This window comes from Oryctolagus cuniculus, chromosome 5, assembly GCF_051225735.1.
Source record: "Oryctolagus cuniculus isolate XC-2025 breed Fujian yellow rabbit chromosome 5, ASM5122573v1, whole genome shotgun sequence".
Classification (NCBI taxonomy): Eukaryota; Metazoa; Chordata; class Mammalia; order Lagomorpha; family Leporidae; genus Oryctolagus; species Oryctolagus cuniculus.
The window spans coordinates 145,865,679-145,889,607 of record NC_142871.1 but is presented as its reverse complement, the minus strand read 5'-3'; the positions used below and the strand labels follow the sequence as shown (position 1 = coordinate 145,889,607).

General features: G+C 40.6%; 1 protein-coding gene and 2 long non-coding RNA genes across 5 annotated transcripts in view; 1 reads left to right on the top strand and 2 right to left on the bottom strand.

The window, feature by feature from the left end:
* Positions 1 to 202: 202 nt before the first annotated feature.
* LOC138849822 (TATA box-binding protein-associated factor RNA polymerase I subunit D) lies at positions 203 to 1,710 on the top strand. The gene is made up of 2 exons (XM_089333558.1): positions 203 to 444; positions 884 to 1,710. Exons 1-2 carry the CDS (start codon positions 261 to 263, stop codon positions 1,576 to 1,578), a joined length of 879 nt encoding a protein of 292 aa, XP_089189684.1. The 5' UTR covers positions 203 to 260; the 3' UTR covers positions 1,579 to 1,710.
* A 413-nt stretch (positions 1,711 to 2,123) lies between these two features.
* LOC149126777 (uncharacterized) overlaps positions 2,124 to 23,929 on the bottom strand; it is a 48,057-nt gene continuing 26,251 nt past the window's right edge. For both annotated transcript variants that reach the window (XR_016234746.1, XR_016234747.1), the window contains exon 5: positions 2,124 to 2,224. This is a non-coding gene — a long non-coding RNA (uncharacterized LOC149126777). The remainder of the gene's footprint in view (positions 2,225 to 23,929) is intronic.
* LOC149126778 (uncharacterized) lies at positions 10,627 to 14,841 on the bottom strand. 2 transcript variants are annotated; one of them, XR_016234748.1, is made up of 3 exons: positions 14,335 to 14,841; positions 13,510 to 13,689; positions 10,627 to 11,654 (listed from the first exon to the last, which is right to left on the bottom strand). It is a non-coding gene; the product is annotated as an uncharacterized LOC149126778 (long non-coding RNA). The 2 variants fall into 2 exon arrangements; XR_016234749.1 differs by having other exon boundaries at positions 13,510 to 13,626.

Below are 23,929 nucleotides of genomic sequence, written 5' to 3'. Positions count from 1 at the left end.
AATGTACATTGTAATACCATTAAGTACATTCAAACTATTGTACAACCATCACTAAAGCTATCTCTAAAACTCATATCATATTGCAAAACTGAATCTCTATATACATGAAACATTAACTCCCTTCTTGTTCCTTTCTTCCCTGAGTACCCACTATTCAAAATCTCTATCTCTGTGATTCTGGCTACTCCAAACACCCCATATAAATTGAATCATACATCCTTCCGCGCGGTTGGAAGAGGAAGCTTGTAACACAGTAAGTGATGGACAAGTCAGAAATGGACCCTCTTGACCACATGACATCTGATGCAACTATGGAAATTGATAATGAAAGTGATGACAGTTCATCTGGTAGCAGTGTGTTTAAAACTCAATGTGTTCCTTCCTCACCTAATTGGAGGCCAAAAAACACCATTAGAAAACCTATTCATTCATCTATTTCACTTTGTGCTTCTATGGGGGTGCAAATGACTGAAATCTTTACTTAATGTACACTAAACTGATCTTCTGTAAAAAAAAAAAAGAAAGAAATTATCAATTCCCAACTTGACTCTCACTGGGATTAAACATGACAATAGGTCTGATCTGATTTCATCATCATTTAAAAAAATCATCTATTATTTTTCACTTTATGTTTTTGTGTGGGAGCAAACTGTTGAAATACTTACTTAAGGTATACTAAGCTGATCTTCTGTATATTAAGATAATCGAAAATGAATCTTGATGTGAATGGAAGGGGAGAGGGAGTGGGAAAGGGGAGGGTTGTGGGTGGGAGGGACGGTATGTGGGGGGAAGCCATTGTAACACATGAGTCGTACTTTGGAAATTTATATTCATTAAATAAAAGATTAAAAAAAAAAAAAAAAAAAAAAAAAAAAAAGAAAACCTATTCATTCATCTAAAATTGTCGAAACAACAGATTCTTCAAGTGATTCATCTGTAGAACCAAGACCATTGACACTAAAAGCGCTTATTGCAAAATTTAAGAAAAAGAAACGTAAAAGGAGAAAACAGAAATACAAGGCAACAGGAAAGCCAGTAGGCAGGCCTAAAGGACGGAAAAACACTAAAATATCACATGTAGATAAAAACCAATTTAAAGACAAAGGACCTAGGTTCTCATTTTTAGAATCAGAGAATGGAACTCAACCATCACCTTGGAGGAAAATTTTAACCTTTGAGCAAGCAGTTGCAAGAGGATTTTTTAATTACATTGAAAAACTGAAGTATGAATATCACCTGAAAGAATCTCTGAAACAAATGGATGTTGGTGATGATTTAGAAAAGGAAGATCTTGACAGTCGAAGATACAAGTATTTGGATGATGATGGATCTATATCTCCTATTGAAGAATCAGTAGCAGAGGATGAGGAAGCAGCACACCCTGAAAAGGAGGAATGTGATATCAAATTGGTTGACAGTAGTTGTTTCATAATAAATTCGGAATTCCCAAAACTGATGAATGTGAATTCAGAACAGAATGTGAAAGAAGCCATTTCATCTAAAAAGAGAGCCTCAAAAGTCAAAAACACTGCACAGAAGATGGAACCTCCTGAAAAGGAGACAGCAACAGGAAACTGAACGAAGGTATTGGAATACCCCAGATAAGTTTTATTTTTGAGTGATGGCTTAGGAAAAAAATACAGCCATTCACATGGATGTGCATCAAGAATCAGAACCCAAGAGTAAATTGCTTGAAGAAATTATATTCCAAAGATTTTAGGTGGAATTTTGAAGTTATTATGTAATTCGAGTGAGGATTAACAGACCAGAAATTGTGTTTGTTCAAAAGGGCCGAAGATTTAAAAGAGCTAACCAGATGACTTTGGACAGTGGAAGGAACTGCAACATGGGGACTTTCTTAATGTTAAATAAAAATTTATTATTGACTTTAAATAATTTTGCCTTATGTTATACAGTATAAAAAATAAACTTTACACTGGTTTGTAGAAAATCACCATGTATTTTTGGCTCAAAGTTTCTGTAAGTGTTTTCTGTAGAGGGAATAAAAATTAAATTTAGCAGTAATGTGATACCACACACACACACACACACACACATATATATACATATATATATATGTGTGTAATAATACCACACATCAATTTGGAAAGGGTTCCTGCTCACCTTATGAAATTCTTTTGCCCTTGCTCTGTTTTGGGCAAAGGCTTCTTGCTTTGCTTTCTCTTCCTTTTGTTGTTTCACTTCAGCTAATTGATTGTATAATCTGTAAGAAATTTGTGGGGTGTTAAAAAGATGAGAAATAGTATTAAAAAGTCTATCACTAAAAGAAATAAATACTACCTTAAAGCCCAAAAAAAATTGAATCATACAGTATTTGTCTTTGAGACTGGCATATTTCCCTTAGCATAATGTCTCCAAATTCATCCATATTATAGCATAAATCTGAATTTCCTTCCTATCTAAAGCTAACTGATTAGGAGGGAGTTGTGTTATTTTTCTCCTTGTTTTCTATATGCCTTAAAGTTGGTGTATCCCTCATTTACTAGACTATTGCTTTTTGGTATTTAATTGATTTTTATTTTGACAGTGAATTTTTTAATTCCTTTCTCATTTTTTTTGGTGTATAGTCTGTGACTATTTTCTTTCTGGTTATCACAAGTATAGCTACAAATTTTCATTTCAGTTTGTACCAACTTAACTTCAATAACACAAAACTGTTGCTCCTTCATTTCTTTGACCTCACTCCTTTAAATATTTGATTTTGCAAAATTAAAGTTTTACATATTATGTACCCAAAAATATAAACTGATAATTTTTAATGCACTAGCCTCTTAAACTACATAGAAATCAAACTGTGGAGTTATGATAATACTAGCCTTTAGACTAATAATTGCCATAATTTTTTAAAAGTATTGATCTCTTACATCTTAGAAAACAAAAAGTAGAATTACAAACTGTTGTACAATAATACTTACCTTTCATAATCTCCCATGTATTTACCCTAACTGGGATTTTTATTTCTTTATTTGGCTTCAAGTTACAGCACTACCTAGTGTCCTTTCATTTCAACTAGCAGGACTCTGATTAGCATTTCTTACAGGACAGATCTGTTGGTAACACAATTCCTCGGCTATTATTTTCCTGAGAATTTCTTCACTTCTCCCTCATTTTTAAAGGAGATTTTTGCCACATACAGGATTCTTGGTTGATAAGTTTTTTCTTTCAACCCTTTGATTACAATAGCCCACTACCTTCTGGCCCCCAAAGTTTCTGAAGAGAAAGATGCTGATAATCTCATAAGGAATGCTTATATATGATGAATTACCTCTCTCTTGATACCTTCAAGATTCTCTTCTGTCTCTGTCCTTGAACAGTTGGATTACAATGTGTCTCAGCATGAGTTTCTTTGAATTCATCCTACTTGGAATTCTTTGAACCTCTTTAATATGTATGCCCATGTTGTTCATCAAATGTTGTGAGCTTTGATCATTTTTTCTATAAATATTCTCTTTGCTTCTTTCTACTTATCTTCTCCTTCTGGGACATCCAGAATTGGTCCACTTAATGGTGCTTTACAGTCCCTTAAGCTCTGTTCACTTTTCTTTGAATTTTTTTTTATTTCTGTACCTGGGAATCAATAATGTCCTTTGTCCTGCCTTCAAGTTTGCTAATTCTTCTGCCCAATCAAATCTCTCATGAATCTCTAGTGAATTTTTCATTTCATTTATTGTTCTTTTTAGTTCCAGAATTTCCTTTTGGTTTCTTTTTGGGTTTCCTCTCTACTGATCTTTCATTTTGTTCATAAATAATTTTCTTAACTTTCTGCATATCTTCTTTAGTTCTTGGAGTATCTTTAAGATAGTTACTCTAAAATCTTTTTCTTATAGATTCACCATCAGGAATTTTTCAGGGACAGTTTCTTTTAGCTCCTTTTTTATCCTTTGAATGTGCCATACTATCCATTACTTTATAGACTTTATGATCCTGTTGTTAAAAACTGGGCATTTGGGGAGCCAGCACCGTGGCTCACTTGGTTAATTCTCCACCTGCGGCGCGGGCATCTCATATGGGCACCGGGTTCTAGTCCTGGTTGCTCCTCTTCCAGTCCAGCTCTCTGCTGTGGCCCGGGAAGGCAGTGGAAGATGGCCCAAGTGCTTGGGCCCTGCATCCACATTGGAGACCAGGAGGAAGCTCCTGGCTCCTGGCTTCAGATCGGCCCAGCACACGGGCCGTGGCAGCCATTTAGGGGGTGAACCAACGGAGGGAAGACCTTTCTCTCTGTCTATCTCTCTACTGTCTAACTTTATCTGTCAAATAAAAAAAACTACAATTAAAAAAAAAAGTGGGCATTTGAATCTAAGAATTTGGTACCTCTGGAAGTTAGGTTCTCCCCTTTCCCCAGGGATTCTTGCTTTGCCTTGATTTTGTTGTGGGTTGTCTTTGTGCTGTGGATCAGCCTCAATTATAAATTTAAAGTTTTCTCAGGTGTTTTCTAAGACTGCAACTTTCCCTGGATATGCTTGGTGGCTTTCTAGTTTCTCCTGTTTAAGTGATTGCTTTTAAATGCCCTATTCGAAAAGGAGGGAATCCTTCCAAATTGTTTCTATAAAGCCAGCATCACCTTAATCCCTAAACCTGAAAAAGATGCAGCATTGAAAGAAAATTACAGACCAATATCCCTGATGAACATAGACGCAAAAATCCTCAATAAAATTCTGGCAAATAGAATGCAACAACACATCAGAAAGGTAATCTGCCTGGACCAAGTGGGATTAATCCCTGGTATGCAGGGATGGTTCAACATTCGCAAATCAATCAATGTGATACACCACATTAACAGACTGCAGAAGAAAAACCATATGATTATCTCAATAGATGCAGAGAAAGCATTTGATAAAATACAATACCCGCTCGGGCTGACTTGCCCCAGTTGGTAGAGTTGGAAACATACCAGGGGATTCCAATTCAATCCCATCAAGGTGGCATGTGCCAATGCCATCTCACTATTCCAAGTGATCAATTTCAGTTCACAATTGATCATAATGAAAGGACTAAGAGTCAAAGTCTAGTATCTAGTATAAACAAGTCTAGTATCTGCTAACACCAACCGATAGAATAAATAAAGGGGAGAGTGCTCCAACATGGGAAGCGAGATACTCAGCAGACTCATAGAATGGCGGATGTCCTAAATAGCACTCTGGCCTCAGAATCAGCCCTAAAGGCACTCGGATCTGGCTGAAAAGCCCATGAGAGTATTTCAGGCATGGAAAGCCAAGACACTCTGGCAAAAAGATCTCTGTGAGTGAGATCCCAGTGGAAAGAACAGGTCTTCAAAGAGGGAGGTGCCTTTCTCTGAAGGGAGGAGAGAACCTCCACTTTGACTATGACCGTGTCTAAACAAGATAAGAGTCGGAGAACTCAAGGGGCTTCCATAGCCTTGGAAACTCATAACGGGTGCATAGGGAGATTACTGATGCCATAAACAGGAGTGTCAATTGGTAAAGTCAACAACAGGAGTCACTGTGCACTTACTCCTCATGTAGGATCTCTGTCCTTAACGTGCTGTACACTGAGGCTTAATGCTATAACGAGTACTCAAACAGTATATTTCACTTTGTGTTTCTATGGGGGTGCAAACGACTGAAATCTTTACTTAATGTACACTAAACTGATCTTCTGTAAAAAAAAAAAAAAAGAAAGAAAGAAATTATCAATTCCCAACTTGACTCTCACTGGGATTAAACATGACAATAGGTCTGATCTGATTTCATCATCATTTAAAAAAAATCATCTATTATTTTTCACTTTATGTTTCTGTGTGGGAGCAAACTGTTGAAATACTTACTTAAGGTATACTAAGCTGATCTTCTGTATATTAAGATAATTGAAAATGAATCTTGATGTGAATGGAAGGGGAGAGGGAGTGGGAAAGGGGGAGGGTTGTGGGTGGGAGGGACGGTATGGGGGGGAAGCCATTGTAACACATGAGTCGTACTTTGGAAATTTATATTCATTAAATAAAAGATTAAAAAAAAAAAAACAAAAAAAATAAATAAATAAAGGGGAGAGTGCTCCAACATGGGAAGCGAGATACTCAGCAGACTCATAGAATGGCGGATGTCCTAAATAGCACTCTGGCCTCAGAATCAGCCCTAAAGGCACTCGGATCTGGCTGAAAAGCCCATGAGAGTATTTCAGGCATGGAAAGCCAAGACACTCTGGCAAAAAGATCTCTGTGAGTGAGATCCCAGTGGAAAGAACAGGTCTTCAAAGAGGGAGGTGCCTTTCTCTGAAGGGAGGAGAGAACCTCCACTTTGACTATGACCGTGTCTAAACAAGATAAGAGCCGGAGAACTCAAGGGGCTTCCATAGCCTTGGAAACTCATAACTGGTGCATAGGGAGATTACTGATGCCATAAACAGGAGTGTCAATTTGTAAAGTCAACAACAGGAGTCACTGTGCACTTACTCCTCATGTAGGATCTCTGTCCTTAACGTGCTGTACACTGAGGCTTAATGCTATAACGAGTACTCAAACAGTATATTTCACTTTGTGTTTCTATGGGGGTGCAAACGATTGAAATCTTTACTTAATGTACACTAAACTGATCTTCTGTTAAAAAAAAAAAAAAGAAATTATCAATTCCCAACTTGACTCTCACTGGGATTAAACATGACAATAGGTCTGATCTGATTTCATCATCATTTAAAAAAAATCATCTATTATTTTTCACTTTATGTTTCTGTGTGGGAGCAAACTGTTGAAATACTTACTTAAGGTATACTAAGCTGATCTTCTGTATATTAAGATAATCGAAAATGAATCTTGATGTGAATGGAAGGGGAGAGGGAGTGGGAAAGGGGAGGGTTGTGGGTGGGAGGGACGGTATGGGGGGGGAAGCCATTGTAACCCATGAGTCGTACTTTGGAAATTTATATTCATTAAATAAAAGATAAAAAAAAATCACCATGACACACATAAAAAAATATACAATACCCTTTCATGATGAAAACTCTAAGCATATTGGGTATAGAAGGAGCACTCCTCAATACAATCAAAGCAATTTATGAAAAACCCACAGCCAGCATCCTATTGAATGGGGAAAAGTTGGAAGCATTTCCACTGAGATCTGGTACCAGACAGGGATGCCCACTCTCACCACTGCTATTCAATATAGTTCTGGAAGTTTTAGCCAGAGCCATTAGGCAAGACAAAGAAATTAAAGGGATACAAATTGGGAAGGAAGAAGTCAAATTATCCCTCTTGCAGATGATATGATTCTTTATTTAGGGGATCCAAAGAACTCTACTAAGAGACTATTGGAACTCATAGAAGAGTTTGGAAAATTAGCAGGATATAAAATCAATGCACAAAAATCAACAGCCTTTGTACACACAGACAATGCCATGGCTGAGGAAGAACTTCTAAGATCAATCCCATTCATAATAGCTACAAAAACAATCAAACACCTTGGAATAAACTTAACCAAAGACATCACAAAGATCTCTACAATGAAAATTACAAATTCTTAAAGAAAGAAATAGAAGAGGACACCAAAAAATGGAAAAATCTTCCATGCTCATGGATTGGAAGAATCAATATCATCAACATGTCCATTCTCCCAAAAGCAATTTACAGATTCAATGCGATACCAATCAAAATACCAAAGACATTGTTCTCAGATCTGGAAAAATGATGCTGAAATTCATATGGAGAAACAGGAGACCTCAATTAGCTAAAACAATCTTGTACAACAAAAACAAAGCCTGAGGCATCACAATACTAGATTTCTGGACATACTACAGGGCAGTTGTTATCAAAACACGTGGTACTGGTACAGAAACAGATGGACAGACCAATGGAACAGAACAGAAACACCAGAAATCAATCCAATCATCTACAGCCAACTTATATGTGATCAAGGATCTAAAACCAATACCTGGAGTAAGGACAGTCTATTCAATAAATGGTGCTGGGAAAATTGGATTTCCATGTGCAGAGGCATAAATCAAGACCCCTACCTTACACCTTACACAAAAACCACTCAATATTGATTAAAGATCTAAATCTACAACCCAACACCATCAAATTATTAGAGAACATTGGAGAAACCATGCAAGATATAGGCACAAGAAAGACTTCTTGGAAAAGACGTTGGAGGCACAGGCAGTCAAAGCCAAAATTAACATTTGAGATTGCATCAAGTTGAGAAGTTTCTGTACTGAAAAAGAAACAGTCAGGAAAGTGAAGAGGCAACCAACTGAATGGGAAAACATATTTGTAAACCATGCAACAGATAAAGGATTAATAACCAGAATCTACAAAGAGATCAAGAAACTCCACAATATCAAAACAAACAACCCACTTAAGAGATGGGCCAAGGACCTCAATAGACATTTTTCAAAAGAGGAAATCTAAATGGCCAACAGGCACATGAAAAAATGTTCAGGATCACCAGCCATCAGGGAAATGCAAATCAAAACCACAATGAGGTTTCACCTCATCCCAGTTAGAATAGCTCACATTCAGAAATCTACCAACAACAGATGCTGGCGAGGATGTGGGGGAAAAGGGACATTAACTCACTGTTGGTGGTAATGCAAACTGGTAAAGCCACTATGGAAGTCAGTCTGGAGATTCCTCAGAAACCTGAATATAACCCTACCACATGACCCAGCCATCCCACTCCTTGGAATTTACCCAAAGGAAATTAAATTGGCAAACAAAAAAGCTGTCTGCACCTTAATGTTTATTGCAGCTGAATTCACAATAGCTAAGACCTGGAATCAACCCAAATGCCCATCAATAGTATACTGGATAAAGAAATTGTGGGACATGTACTCTATAGAATACTATACAGCAGTGAAAAACAATGAAATCCAGTCATTTGCAACAAAATGGAGGAATCTGGAAAACATCATGCTGAGTGAACTAAGCCAGTCCCAAAGGGACAAATATCATATGTTCTCCCTGATCAGTGACAACTAACCGAGCACCAACAAGGAAACCTGTTGAAATGAAATGGACACTATGAGAAACTGTGATGTGATCAGCCCTTGTCCTGACAGTTGATGAACAACTTAATACTTTATCCCTTTTAGTATTTTTTTGTTCTATTTAATACTATTGGTTGAACTCTTTAATTAACACACAATTATTCTTAGGTGTTTAAATTTAACTGAAAAGTGATCCCTGTTAAATATGAGTGGGAATAAGAGAGGGAAGAGATGTATAGTTTGGGACATGCTCAATCGGACTTACCCCAAACGGTAGAGTTAGAAACATGCCAGGGAATTCCAATTTAACCCCATCAAGGTGGCATGCACCAATGACATCTCACTAGTCCAAGTGATCAATTTCAGTTCATAATTGATCATAATGAATGGATTAAGAGTCAAAGGGATTGGTCGGTGCCGCAACTCACTTGGCTAATCCTAAGCCTGTAGCGCCGGCACACTGGGTTCTAGTCCTAGTTGGGGCGCTGGATTCTGTCCCGGTCGCTCCTCTTCCAGTCCAGCTCTCTGCTGTGGCCCGGGAGTGCAGTGGAGGATGGCCCAAGTGCTTGGGCCCTGCACCCGCATGGGAGACCAGGAGGAAGCACTGGCTCCTGGCTTCGGATCGGCCCAGCGCACCAGCCGTAGAGGCCATTTGGGGAGTGAACCAACGGAGGGAAGACCTTTCTCTCTGTCTCTCTCTTTCACTATCTAACTCTGCCTGTCAAAAAAATTAAATTAAAAAAAAAAGGAAAATTTAAAAACAAAAAAGAGCCAAAGGGATCAAAGACAAATGTCTACTAATACTAACTGAAAGAATTAAAAAGGAGAGAATGTTCCAACATGGGAAACGGGATACACAGCAGACTCATAGAATGGCAGATGTCCTAAACAGCACTCTCCTCAGAATCAGCCCTTAAGGCATTCAGATCTTTCCTGAAGAGCCCATAAGAGTATCTTAGGCTTGGAAAACCAAGACACTCTGGCAAAAAAAATTAAAATTAAAATTAAAACAACAACAACAACAAAAGTTCTCTTTGTGTGAAATCCCAGTGGAAAGAACGGGCCATAAAAGAAGGAGGTACCTTTCTCTGAAGGGAGGAAAGAACTTCCACTTTGACTATGACCTTGTCTAAATAAGATCGGAGTTGGCGAACTCAAAAGGCTTCCATAGCCTTGGCAACCCATGACAAGAGCCTAGGGTGATTACTGACACAATAAACAAGAGTGTCAATTGTTAACTCAACAACAGGAGTCACTGTGCACTTACTCCCCATGTAGGATCTCTGTCCTTAATGTGTTGTCCAATGTGAATTAATGCTATAACTAGTACTGAAACAGTATTTTACACTTTATGTTTCTGTGTGGGTGCAAACTGATGAAATCTTTACTTAATATATACTAAATTGATCTTCTGTATATAAAGATAATTGAAAATGAATCTTGATGTGAATGGAAGGGGAGAGGGAGCGGGAGATGGGAGGGTTGCAGGTGGGAGGAAGTTATGTGGGGGAAAAAGCCACTGTAATCCAAAAGCTGTACTTTGGAAATTTATATTTATTAAATAAAAGTTAAAAAAGACCAGAAATGGATTTGGAAAACTAATACTTTTTCAAAATTCCCCTATTCAAGCCATAAAAATGAAAAAGAATAGAAACCAAAACATTTTTAAATGTCATTATTAGATTCAGGTTTATAAAACATGAGTACTATAAGAATTATGACTCACGATGAATTCAGATCATTTTTACAAAGTGAAGAAGATCAAAATTCCTACCCAATCTTTAGAAAATGGAATTTGCATCAGGAGAAATAAATATATGAGACAGGAATATTAAGTTACTGAAGTACCACTTAGTTCTAGGTCCTCAGAAGACTAATAGAATAAAGATAACATTTAACTCTGAGGAGAGTTATAGATCAAGTCAAGACGGTATAAAAGAGAAACTAAGCCCACCAGGGGGCAAGCATATGGCATACCAGCTAAGACATGTTTTGGGTTGTCCACATCCAATATCAGAATGCCTGCATTCAAGCCCCAATTCTGATGTTGGTTCCAGCTTCCTGCTAATGGGAAGCCATAGGTGATGATTCAAGTAGTTGGGTCCATACCATCTTAATGGGAGACCCGGGTTGAGTTCTGGGCTCCTGGCTTCAGCCTCTCCCAGTCCTAGCTGCCTGGACATTTGGGAGTGAACCAGCAGATGGCAGAACTCTAGTTTTGCTTCTCTCTCTCTCTTTCTCTCTCTCTCTCTCCCCCCCCCCACCATCTCCTGTCTCTGCCTCTCAAAATAAATTAAATTAAAAAATCTTTTATAAAATCAGTTTACCTAAATAGTAATGCCCCTCTCCACACTATTCAAATTAAGCCACTATAGTAGCAAAGCAATAGCAGTAGCCAACAGAGGTCCACAGATGTAGGACAAATGCCTGTTCAGGGTTATTTCAATCGTGGCTCTATTTTAACCAGTGAGACCATCAGCTGCAGTTTGAAGACATTTGGTCAAAATGTGCCAGGTGTGGAAGTGCCATGTTGAATGGTCATGCAGCTTCTCCCAATCTACTGTCACCAGTTCCTCTACCAAGTGATTGAAAGGACTTCTGGTTCTGAACAGCTAATATGCTTCACTTCCTTGGGTGGGTGCATTGCTGTGTTGCAAAGAACAAGCTGGTTCATCTTCCCCTAACACTCAGCACAGCTGGAGAGAAAGAAAAGGAAACCCATTTTAAAGCATTTTAAAGCTACTCTCTATTCCAGAATATGAGGCTGTTCTGTTTAGGGTCTAAAATATGCTTACTTCAACCCATCTTTGTTGACACAGCCACCAGCTTCAGCAAATACTGAAACCAGACTCAACTAGATTTCTTATACTTTCATATCTGAGCAAAAACCACCCTTGATTTTGCCTAATGTTCATCTGTGTTCATTTTTACCAAGTTCTAAAAAGGAAATCTTTTAGCACTCTTTATTCTATATTTTACAGTTAAAAAAAAAAAGAAACCCAATTGGACAGCACTTATACATTTCAAGTTATAGGAAATTTCATCTCTTCATTCTCTCAAAGGTTTTTTCCTCATAGTCATCATTTGTGTTTTCTCATCCATCCTTCTAACCCATGGGACTTTCTCTGACTCCCAAAGTAATAAGGATCACCAGACATTCACTAGCAGAGTAAAAACAAAACAAAACAAAACAAAAAAGCATAAACCAAGGCTTCAGGTTAGGTGGATAGAGCGACTATCTTTTTTAAAAGATCCCTAAATGTGTTCACTTACTGATATCAACTGAGAATAATGTGTCAGGGCCAGTAGGTTAAGCACCCACCTGTGGTGGGCACCAACATACCATATGGGCATCAGTTCAAGTCTTGGCTGCTCCTCTGCCAATCCAGCTCCCTGCTGGTGGCCTAGGAAAGCAGTGGAAGATTATTACCCAAGTGCTTGGGCCCCTGCACCCACATGGGAAACCTGGAGCAAGTTCCTGGCTCCTGGCTTCAGATCAGCCCAGCTCCAGATGTTGTGGCCATTTGGGGGAGTGAACCAGTGAATGAAAGACCTTTCTCTTTGCTTCTCCCTCTATGTATCTGTAACTCTGCCTCTCAAGTAAATAAATAAATATATTTTTAAATGTGCCATACTGTTGCACAAAGCCAAGGGCTCATGTACTCTGGCCTTTTTGTCCTCAGACCCCCTCTCTGACCTGATGTCATGAGCTCTGCTTGGAGGACTCAGAGCTTCCTATTCCTCATGCAGTACCTGGCCATGTGATCTTGGGCCAAACTTTGGTAATTCCTCTGAGCTTCAGAGTCCTTGTCAATTAAATATGAGTAATATCTTCTCTGCCTGAAAGTTCGGGTATCGATTCTTCTCAGTTTATATCCAAGCTCCCTAACTATGTATTCAAGACCCTATACAGGCTGGCCCTAAAAGGAATATTTTTTTTTATTTTTTTTTTATTTTGACAGGTAGAGTTAAAGACAGTGAGAGAGAGAGAGACAGAGAAAGCTCTTCCTTCCACTGGTTCACTCCCCAAATGGCTGCCACGGCTGGCATTGTACCAATCCGAAGCCAGGAGCCAGGTGCTTCCTCCTGGTCTCCCATGCAGGTGCAAGGGCCTGAGCACTTGGGCCATCTTCCGCTGCCCTCCCGGGCCACAGCAGAGAGCTGGACTGGAAGAGGAACAGCTGGGACTAGAACCTGGCGCCCACATGGGATGCCAGCACCACAGGCGGAGGATTAACCAAGTGAGCCATGGCGCTGGCCCCTGGGAATATTTCTGAGGCCCTTTCCCTCTCCTTCTTCCTCCTCCTTCCTATATTCGCAACTCTGACTTCTGACCCCAAATTTATTTCCTATTCTTACTCATATCTATGTCTCAGCTCCAACTTCTCTTTCTAGATGGACTTCCTTCTATCCATAAAACTCAGACCCAGTTCCCAAACCACCTACTCCATCAAGCCTTCCCTGATTTCCTCCAGTAATAAATTATTTTCCCTCCTATACATTCCTTCCTTATAGAGTTTTTCACATTCTTTAGGTATGAGAGTTACTTACAGAGGCAAGTGTTGTGGCATAATGAGTAAAGCTGCCACCTGTGAAACAGATATTCCATGTGGGTGCCAGTTTGTGTCCTGGCTGCTCCACTTCTGACCCAGCTCCCTGATAATGCACCTGGGAAAGCAGCAGCAGATGATCTAAGTGTGTTGCTGTTGATTTCTTCTGAGAGGATTTGTTCTGAGGGGAGGAGCATGGTGGGGGCAAGAGACACAGAGTCACCACACAGACCCCAGGAGTCAGATGAAAGCGGCCCAGAGGCGAGCAGCCTGCAGACTCATTTATTTCAGTTGCTACAGCTGCTTATATAGCCAAGGCCAGCCAATCTGGTCAAGGGGCAGTCTATGCCCTAACCAGTCACAGCCAGTTGCCAGGCAGTTTCCAAAGCCATCCAATCACAGCCTGTTGCCAGTCAGGCTCTTGTTGTCAGGCAGTTTATGAAACCATCCAGTCACGGCCTGCTGTCAGTCAGGCACTGTTGTCATTGGTTTCCAAAGCCATCCAATCACGGCCTGTTGCCAGGCAAGCTCCATCGTCAGGTGGGTTTCAAAGCCATTCTTGAATAACTGATGCTCGCTTTCCAGCAGCCATCTTGGCATGGCCTTTTCCTTCTACCACACAAGTGCTTAGGTCCCTACACCCATGTGAGAGACCTGGAAGAAGCTCCTGGGTCCTGGATCCTGGCTTTGGCCTGGCACAGCCCCAGCCCCATTGTGGCCATCTGAGGAGTGAACCACCGGGTAGAAGATTCTCTCTCTCTCTTTCTCTCTCTCTCTCTCTCTGCTTTCAAATAAATAAAACAAACCCTTTAAAAAAGTTACTCACTTTTAGCATCCCATATGGGCGCTGGTTCGAGACCCAGCAGCTCCACTTCCGATCCAGCTCTCTGCTATGGCCAAGGAAAGCAGTAGAGGATGGCCCAAGTCCTTGGGCCTCTGCACCCACGTGGGAGACCCAGAAGAAGCTCCTGGCTCTTGGCTTTGGATCAGTGCAGCTCTGGCCATTGCAGCCAACTGGGGAGTGAACCTTTCAGATGGAAGACCTCTCTCTTTCTCTCTCTCTCTGTGTAACTCTGTGTCGCTCCCCCATTCGTGGAGGAACGACACAGGACCCTGCGCTGTTCTCTTGTCTGCTCGGCCCTTCCCAGGTTTGCTGCTGGTCCTTCCCGGGTTGGCTGCCGACCTCTCCACCTCCGTGGAGGGGCAGCACCCCCTGCCACTTTCCCCGCTTCCGCGGAGGAGTGGCACACCACCGGCCAGCTCTCTCGGGGGCTGCTCAGGTGTTCCTTCAGATGTTCCCCTTAGATGTTCCTGGTGCATGCCGTCTCTCTCCTCCTTTATAGCCCTCTTCCACCAATCCCAACTCTGCTACCCACACGCCGAGCACGCTGCTCTCCTCCAATCAGGAGCAGGATCAGCTCCTGCAACTTGTCAAACTGATGAGGCAGCTGCGTAGAGGTTGTTTGGTCTCTCTCTCTCAGCGCCATATTGTGGGAGAACAGATGCATAGAATAAGTCTTAATTCCAGTAACTTAGTCTAGTCTCAGTTGCTCCCCACACTCTGAATTTCAAATAAATAAATAAATCTTTAAAAAGGAAATAGCTGTGCCTTTCGAACCTTCAGTTTCCCTTTGTATCCACCAGTAGCAGAGGATTCCAACATCTGTCAGGGTCACAAGCTGATAGGGGCCTGAGCCCTTCAGTCCTTTGGCATGGACCAAAGCCTCTCCCAAACAGGGAAAGCCCTCATCAGATTGTTAGGTGAACAGGAAATGAATTTTTACTATGTTACTGAAATTTGAGTTATATTTGTTACAGGAACTTTATCCTAATTTGCAAAAACTATATACTATATTTAATTAAATAATCCTATGTAAACAACAACACTTGTTCTTGTCCTTCTATGGGCTAAATCCACAAGTACCTGGTAAAGGGGAGAGAAGGAAAGAGAGTAGAAGGGAAAAAAAGAAGGAAAGGGGAGGGGAGAAATAAATGCGGTGAAGAACTGTAGTCTAACTGCCACATCAGATGGAAGCTGCTCAAATCCTCACCATCCGTTGAGAATATTACAACCAGGTCATTTTACAGCTGTATTCACAATGCCTAAAACATTCCAAAAGACATAATATACATTCAATAACCATGTGCTGGCTTAATTAGAAAATAAAATAATGAGTTAATATCACATCTTAGCTTCCTTATAAAATGACCCTAAGAAATCCAATCTCTCTAAAGCTAAGTTAGAGTATTTACTCAAACATGAAATAATTTCTTCTCAGAAAATTGTTAAAACAACACATAGGGGCCGGCGCCATGGCTCAATAGGCTAATCCTCCACCTAGCGGCGCCGGCACACTGGGTTCTAGTTCAGCTCTCTGCTATAGCCTGGGAGTGCAGTGGAGGATGGCCCAAGTCCTTGGGCCCTGAACCCCATGGGAGACCAGGAGAAGCACCTGGCTCCTGCCTTCGGATCAGCGCAGTGCGCCGGCCACAGCGTGCTGGCCACAGCGGCCATTGGAGGGTGAACCAACGGCAAAGGAAGACCTTTCTCTCTGTCTCTCTCTATTTCTCACTGTCCACTCTGCCTATAAAAAAAAAAAAAAAAAAAAAAAAAAAAAAAAAAAAAAAAAAAAAACACATAGGACTGTCACAACATGCATTTGAATGCCTGTGATGTGCCAGATAGAATCCATGTTCTCTGGAAGCTTCCTTCTAAAATAATGGCATATTGCTTGTCATTAAAAAGCTGATATTTATGGGGCTGGCGCCATGGCACAGTGGGTTAAATCCTCCACCTGTGGCGTCGGCATACCATATGGGCACCAGTTCTAGTCCCGGTTGCTCCACTTCCAATCCAGCTCTCTGCTATGGCCTGGGAGAGCAGTAGAAGATGGCCCAAGTTCTTGGGTCCCCACACCCATGTAGGAGACTGGGAAGAAGTGCCTGGCTCCTGGCTTCGGGTCTTCACAATTCTGGCCATTGTGGCCATTTGGAGAGTGAACCAACGGAAGGAAGACCTATCTGTCTCTCCCTCTGTCTGTAACTCTACCTCTTAAATATAATAAATAAAATCTTAAAAAAAGAGCTGATATTTAATGTCTGGCTCTGCATTAGAGCATTTTCCCCCTTTTTTTCCTAATTTCTAAAACAAATTACTTATTATTATAAGAATTTTTAGAAAAAACCATCTGAAGATATTTTGGTGGAAGGCAAGCAGGGGGAAGTAGCAATTTCTAAAACAAAATAACCAACCTTAATAGCAAGTAAAGGGAGAAGAGACCACATGTGGGGATGAGACCAATTTAATACACATCCTATGGTCCAATGGCCCAATTATTGCAGTATATATATAATGCTAAATTTTGCCCAGTCCTACTCATCAGACAGCAGCTCACTGTGTCTGTTTATCTCTAAGCCATTACCCAGTTGTACAGTAAATCTGCATTTCCAGAAATGGTCTAAAATAGAAACCCATGCTGGCTAAATTTGTTTTGGGACATATCAGGCAACAGCTAAAAATTTTTAAATGACCAACTTGTATTCCACCAAGGCACTGAATGAATTGATTAGGGGAAAGCTAAAAATTGAATAGTATTTTTTGGAGTAGGCTGAGGTTAGTGCTGCCAATGAAAATATATAACCACCAAGAGAACAGCTATCAATCACGGCTGATTTTCAAATAGAAATGGGGGATGGGGGAATTAAATGGGAAAGAGGAGTGTCTTATCTATCCCCTCTAGGTGTCCCTTTCCAACTAGGTCAACAATATAATTAAGTCATCAGAAATGCACGCAAACTGCCACCACTAAAATTACATACGGCAACAATGAGTTTTCTACCAGCCGGAGGTTACTTCTAAGTTCAGACCACCTTTGATGAAGAGAGTAAATCAACGCAAGTGCTCTGCAAAGGGCTAACGTTCAACTCCCAAATATCATGTGATTGATTAGTTTGCAATCCAGAGTGTGTGGGACTGCCTTTGGGAAGAGGGCTCTCTTGAGAGACAAGCCCAGCCATTGTTTGGCTGCTCTCATGCTAGCGAGTGCCCCGCGGTAACCCTCGTGCTCTGAAACACTCATATTGGTTATTTCAAAGTTGGGTGCAGAATTGTGCTTTCCCGTGTCTGTCACTAATGACTTGCAGCTGCTGCTAATCTGTGCCTCTGATTTCCTTTGATTACTATGTGTATTGATGCCTGTGGTAAATAGGCATCTGCCAGGTGCCAGCACAATCAGGGGAAAAATATAAAAAGTTCCCTGTTTCAAATTCAATGTGACATTGTGCAAGTTGAGAGGCAGCCATTTAACTGTTCAGAGGAAGCAGCTTCCTGGGGCACCTCCGGCCTCCTGGCCAGGGACATTCCTCCTGTCCTCCTCCATCCCCTGCCCCCAGTGGTGCTGTCTTTAGGATTGTTTGCAGCCACGGGAACAGCATCTCCACACCACATGACATCAGCAGAGAACTATCTAAGATGGATGGTTATGACCCAAGTTTCTGGAGAGCGAGGGTCTCACCCTTGGCCAACTTAAGTTTTAAAGGATTTCACCTGTCCACCCCTTTCCTAAAGCCTCCTCCACAATAGCCATCCTGGATGTTTCCCTCTGAGCCGATGGGCTCAGGAAAGGCCCTGGGCGGTATTGCGTTCTCCAGGAGAAGCGGAGGATAATCAGAAAGAAAACAGGGAAAGATAGAGACTTCCCTAGGAAAGACGAAAAAAAAAAAAACCCAAACCTACACTTGCCAACAGCTTTTGCAGATCACCTTTTTTTTCCCTTGGTGGTAACAGGGAGGGGTTTCTAGGAAAACTATAGACGGGAGAACAGTTTGTCCATTTCTTACTCTTATATAGCAATCCTAGAGCTCAATACGAAAGAAAATAGTCTACTGTGTCCCAACAGGGTTTTTTCCTGCCTGGCTTCTTCAACCTTCCTTAATGCAGCAGCAAGAGTGCTGTCCTTGGGGACAGCAGCAGGTGCGGGCCCACCCACTGAGCACTGGAAGCTGGCATATCCTCCTCCCACCTGTATAGCATGAAAACAAGGCTACTCTAGCCACACTTTGATACATTCACTCTTTTTTCCTATTTTGAAAAGGAACATCTGTAGCTATTGATGCCCATCCATATCGCTTCTGGTAAACAGAGCCTGAGGCAGATTTACTTTGGGACTGGTTGTTCGGTTACAAAGTTAAGCACCCCCATGGCAGTGACTAAAGAACAAAGGCTGATTAAATGAGACCTGGAAAACTGGAGAAAACAATGTGATATCCCAAGATGTGTTGACATTAAATAGATCATTTGAACCTTACAAAATGATCTAACTGAAAATGAGAATAATGAGAATCTGATGAATTTTTTTAATCTCCATTTTTTAGAAAACCCATACCATGGCTATGGCATTGAATTATGAGTAGGATATTTGGCCATTTTCCATCAAGCTAGAACAGTGTCCACTCTAGATATTTAACCCCTAAAGTTTCTAATATCAGTGAGATAACAGTGCCCCAAAAGTAAATAAAAGCAGTCAGAACATAATGAAATAGAACCTCACATCTAAACCAGAAGTAATTACAAGACTTCAGTAAATGCCCCTTACCCCAGTGACTAAGGGAAACAAATGCTTCGTGATAGTCCTCTGAACATTGACTGTGGGATTCAGAAAAAAAAAAAAAAAAAAAAAAAAAAAAAAAAAACCTTTAAGTCAAGCAAAACACAAAATTAATAATAATGGCATACAGGATAATAAATTGGCAAAATTATGAATCGGTATTCTTGGAAAGAGATAATGTATCATTCCTGGGCATTCAGATCACAGAGAGTTCTACAGTACTGGATTTTATTTAAAGACAATGGTAGGCCGTGGCTCAATAGGCTAATCCTCCGCCTGCAGCACAGGCACCCTGGGTTCTAGTCCCAGTCAGGGCACCGGATTCTGTCCTGGTTGCCCCTCTTCCAGGCCAGCTCTCTGCTGTGGCCAGGGAGTGCAGTGGAGGATGGCCCAAGTACTTGGGCCCTGCACCTGCATGGGAGACCAGGAAAAGCACCTGGCTCCAGGCTTTGGATCAGCGCGGTGTGCCGGCTGCAGCGCACCGGCCTCAGCGGCCATTGGAGGGTGAACCAACGGCAAAGGAAGACCTTTCTCTCTCTCTCTCTCTCTCTCTCTGTCCACTCTGCCTGTCAAAAATAAAAAAAAAAATTTAAAAGAAGACTATGGTAAAATAAATTCTCAGACCCAAACTAGAAGATTGAAGAGGGAGAAGACTTCACTGAGATGCCAAAGATGCTGCAAATGGGACTGGTGGGAGGAGCAGACATTGAAAAGCTTTGACTCTGTTTCTGCCATTTTAATAAACGCTTCAGAGAGCAGGCAGAAGCATCTCTCTTCTCACTGAGTCAGAAACAGAACAAGATGAGGTGTAGAGTTCATAACAACCCAGAAAATCAGCAGAAAAAGGCCACTACAGACAGGTGTGTTACTGTATTAACACCAAACCTCACATCTACATCCTTACCATCCCCACCCCCAAAATGAATACAAGGAATGACATCAAGAACAACATACTCTCAGGCCTCACAAATAAACAGCATATCATGGAAATCCTTAGTTATCCAGGTCCTTGACGGAACCTCTTATAACCCAGTAACCTTAGTAGTTGACTTTCAGTTGCTATCAGGACATCTGAATGCAATAACTTGTCAAAGATGTCTTGCTGGCGTTCTGTCAAGGGTCTGGATCCGGCTCAGACAATGAGGTTGAGTAGAATCCTGCCTTGGCAGCAGGCACTAATTGCAGCCAAATGAAGGAACCAGCTGAGTCTTTTGTCCAGCAACCTCCTGGCCTATCCTCAACAAAACTCTTGCCCAGTGACTTAGAAGAATCAGAAAAATCGCCAAAGAAATCCAGCAACTATGCACATAGAGTTGTTACCCTAGGTATCACTTTTATCCCTAGGTGAAAGTATGTGTATATTGGGTGCTTAGTGTTACCTCTTGCACATTTGCTTCAGGTCACTGCTCTTTTCCAAACACACACTCAGGAGTCTGCACATAGCTTCCCAGAGAGTGACTCTAGGGGAGTTATCACTGTAAACCACTCTGTAAATTAATAAACAATTAAGGCAAAAATGGCTTCAAAAATGCTAAATGTTATATGCTCCCTTATAAAGATTCCTGAAACAGATTAGCACATCTGGACTCTGAGGAGTCCTGCTGTTCAGTAAGATTTACTATGGCTAACCTAGAATTCTCTAAATGTATTTAATAGAAAACTCCTTTATATATGCAGCACCTATTTTTTTAAAAAGCAGAAAGTGTTTTATGGCCAGTCTATTTTCAAACAATTATTCATTTTTATGTAAAAATGAAACAGTTTGTTATTTATAAATTGGCAAATGTAGGGTGTACTTCTATGACAGATTGTCATCTATCTAATTTGGTCTAAAACTGGTCATAACATTTAATTAATAAACCTTGGCATAGTCAAAATGAGACAAAAATTACTATTCAATTAACATCCTGTGCTATGATGAGATAATCTGGGGTCTTTAGGTCTTAATTGTTTATTCTTTGTTTTATGAAATATTTCATTTGTGTTAATGAAAGGGAGCAATATTATGATTTTTGCCACAAAGAATGTGATCTCAGAGAAATTCTATAAAGGATTCAAAATAACATGCATGTTGTATGCCCCAAACCTCAAATCCTTATATAGTAGCTGGTCATATGAATTTTTCAAAGGATTTCCATGTAAACTACATGCAACAAAGCCTGAGGTCCCTGCTTTTAGGTTTGGAGTTTCTTAAACTCAGTAGGAGAGAAAAGATAACTATGCTAATCATTAAAAGCATAAAGTTGCAGACACTCTATGAGAATTAAAGAGAGCTAGGTCTCACTTGCAACTGGCAATATCATGCAAGGTTTCATGAAGTGGGTGTTACTTGAGTTGAGACTTGGAAAATGAGCTGATCATCAATAAGCGGACATGAAGGAAGGAAGAGAAAAATACTACAGAATGGGGTGGGTGGCAGGGTGGGGGAATACCAGGAGATGAAAGAGATGTTGCATTTAGATTATTCAGGGTCTTGAATACTAGTTGGGTCATTTGAAACATGAAAATAATTCATAAAACATGAAAAGGCCAGTCAATGAAAGGGCTGATAGTGTGACACAGCTGGTAAAGCTGCTGTTTGTGATTCCAGTATCAACACTGGAGTACCAGTTTAAGTCCTGGCTGCTCCTCTTCTGATCCAGCTCCCTGCTAACATACCTGGGAAGGCAGCAATGATGGCTCAAGCATTTGGCCCCTGCCACCCATGTACTAGGCTGACTCCTAGTTTCAGCCTGCCCCAGCCCTGCCAGATGGAAGAGATTTCTCACTCTTTCTTTCTTTCTCTCCCTCCCTCTTTCTCTGTCACTCTGCCTTTCAAATAAGTAACTAAAATATTTTTAAAATAAATAAACAAGGCCTATAAAGACCTTTGAGAAAAGAGTCACCCCTTGAAAGAGCTTCTCTCTGGGAGCAGCATACAGCATGGGTAAGAGGGTGGGGAAGTAATTCTCAAAGTGTGGTCCCCAGGCTGCGGCTGCACCTGAGACCATATCAGAGATGCACATTCTCATGCCTGGGAAAGCCATGGAATATGGCCCAAACTGCCACTCCTGGATGGAGTTCTAGATTCCTGGCTTCAGCCTGGTCCAGCTCTGGCTTTTCAGCCACTTGGGGAGTGACTCAGTAGGTGGAATATTTCTCTGTCTCTTCCTCTCTTCCTCTAAATCTGTTTTTTAAAGAAAGAAAGAAATCTTTTTTAAAATGCACATTCTCAGGCCCCAACCGAGCCTCACTGAGTTGGAAACTGTGGAAGCAGCCCCAGAAATCTGTATTTTTAACAAGTCCTTTGGGAGATTCTATACATGCTCAAGTTTCAGAACCATTGGTCCAAAGATGAGGATATCAATTCTATAACCATTTTCATCACATAGATAACTAGTAATTCAGAGTTAATCCAGGTAAAATAATCATGATAAAAGGTAAAAGATGGGAGAAGCTGATTTTTATCCAAATATCAATATCTGAAGGACATAGATTACAACATCCATTCAAATTCTGTCCTCAACTTCCCCTGACAGATGACTACCTTTCCCCCTCTCTTTTTTAGTCTGTAAGAGATTAAGACGTACACCTGAGGACTAACTAGTTTAACTAATTACAGAAAATGAGGGATTGAGAGAAAGTTTAAAAAAAAAAAAAAACTCCAAGTTCTAAGTCTCAGAGGCAGACAGTGTAGAGCAGACTTTAACAGAGAGATAATAAGAAAAGCCAGAGGGAACAGCAATGGGAAAATGGGATGAAGCCACATGTCTCATTGTAACTTGCTTACATCACAGTCCAGGAAAAAGGGATTTGCAGAAGTCTTAAAAAATACATATGATACAGTAAGGTAACATAGCAAGATAATATTTTAAAAAGAAAATAATGAGGCCAAAGAAAAGTAAAGGTAGAAAATAAGATGAGGTTATGAGTGAGCCAGGGAGGGCCATGATTTTGGCTTGAAGCCTCCTTGTTAATCACAACCTCAAAAGAGTCACAGGGTCTTTGACAGCAGAGCAAATCAGTGACTTAGAAAAAGCCTGTTTCTTCTGTGTCCTGAAAACAAGGAGAAATTGCCACCTTCGAGTATCAAAAAGGAGACTTATAACATGTTGAACAAAGTGCCCATTAATGTTCTTTGAGATAATTTAGTTTGAGAATGTCTCATCAAATTGTATATGCCCTGGAACAATTCAGTGAATATTTCCTTCATTGTCTAGAAATAGGAAATTTCCAAAGTTCAGTAAGTCAGAAAGAAAACTAGTAGTGAATTTGGAATTTTCCCATGAGAAAGAGATGGCCTGTGTGTTGATGAGAACATAATAACAGAAATAGATTGAAAAGGTCCTACTGAGGCACAGTGTTTAGTGGTTAAAATGCTCTTATCCCTGCATCAGAGTGCCTAGATTCAATTCCCAGCTCTGGCTCCTGACTCAAACTTCCTGCTAATGTGGACCCTGGGAGGCAGCAAAGATGACTCAAGTACCTGGGTCCTTGCCACCCATGTGGGAAACCTGGATTCCATTTCCAACTCCTGGTTTCAGCCCCAGAAGTCTGGCCATTGCAGGCTTTTGGGGATTTGGGGAGTGAACCAGCAGATGAGAGTGCAATCTCTCTTTCTAGTAATTAAGTAAATAAATAATAAATAAATAATGTTTTCCTTAAAAAGGTACTGTTGTGTGTGAGAATTTATTATGCCTATGGTATAGAAAACACTGCCTGGAGAAATATACAATGTTGATGCTAAGATTAAATGTTAATAGGTTGCAGATATGAGTTAGAATTTAAGTAAAAACATGAAAGAATTTCCTTTTTGGAAAAAAATGCATCTACTTT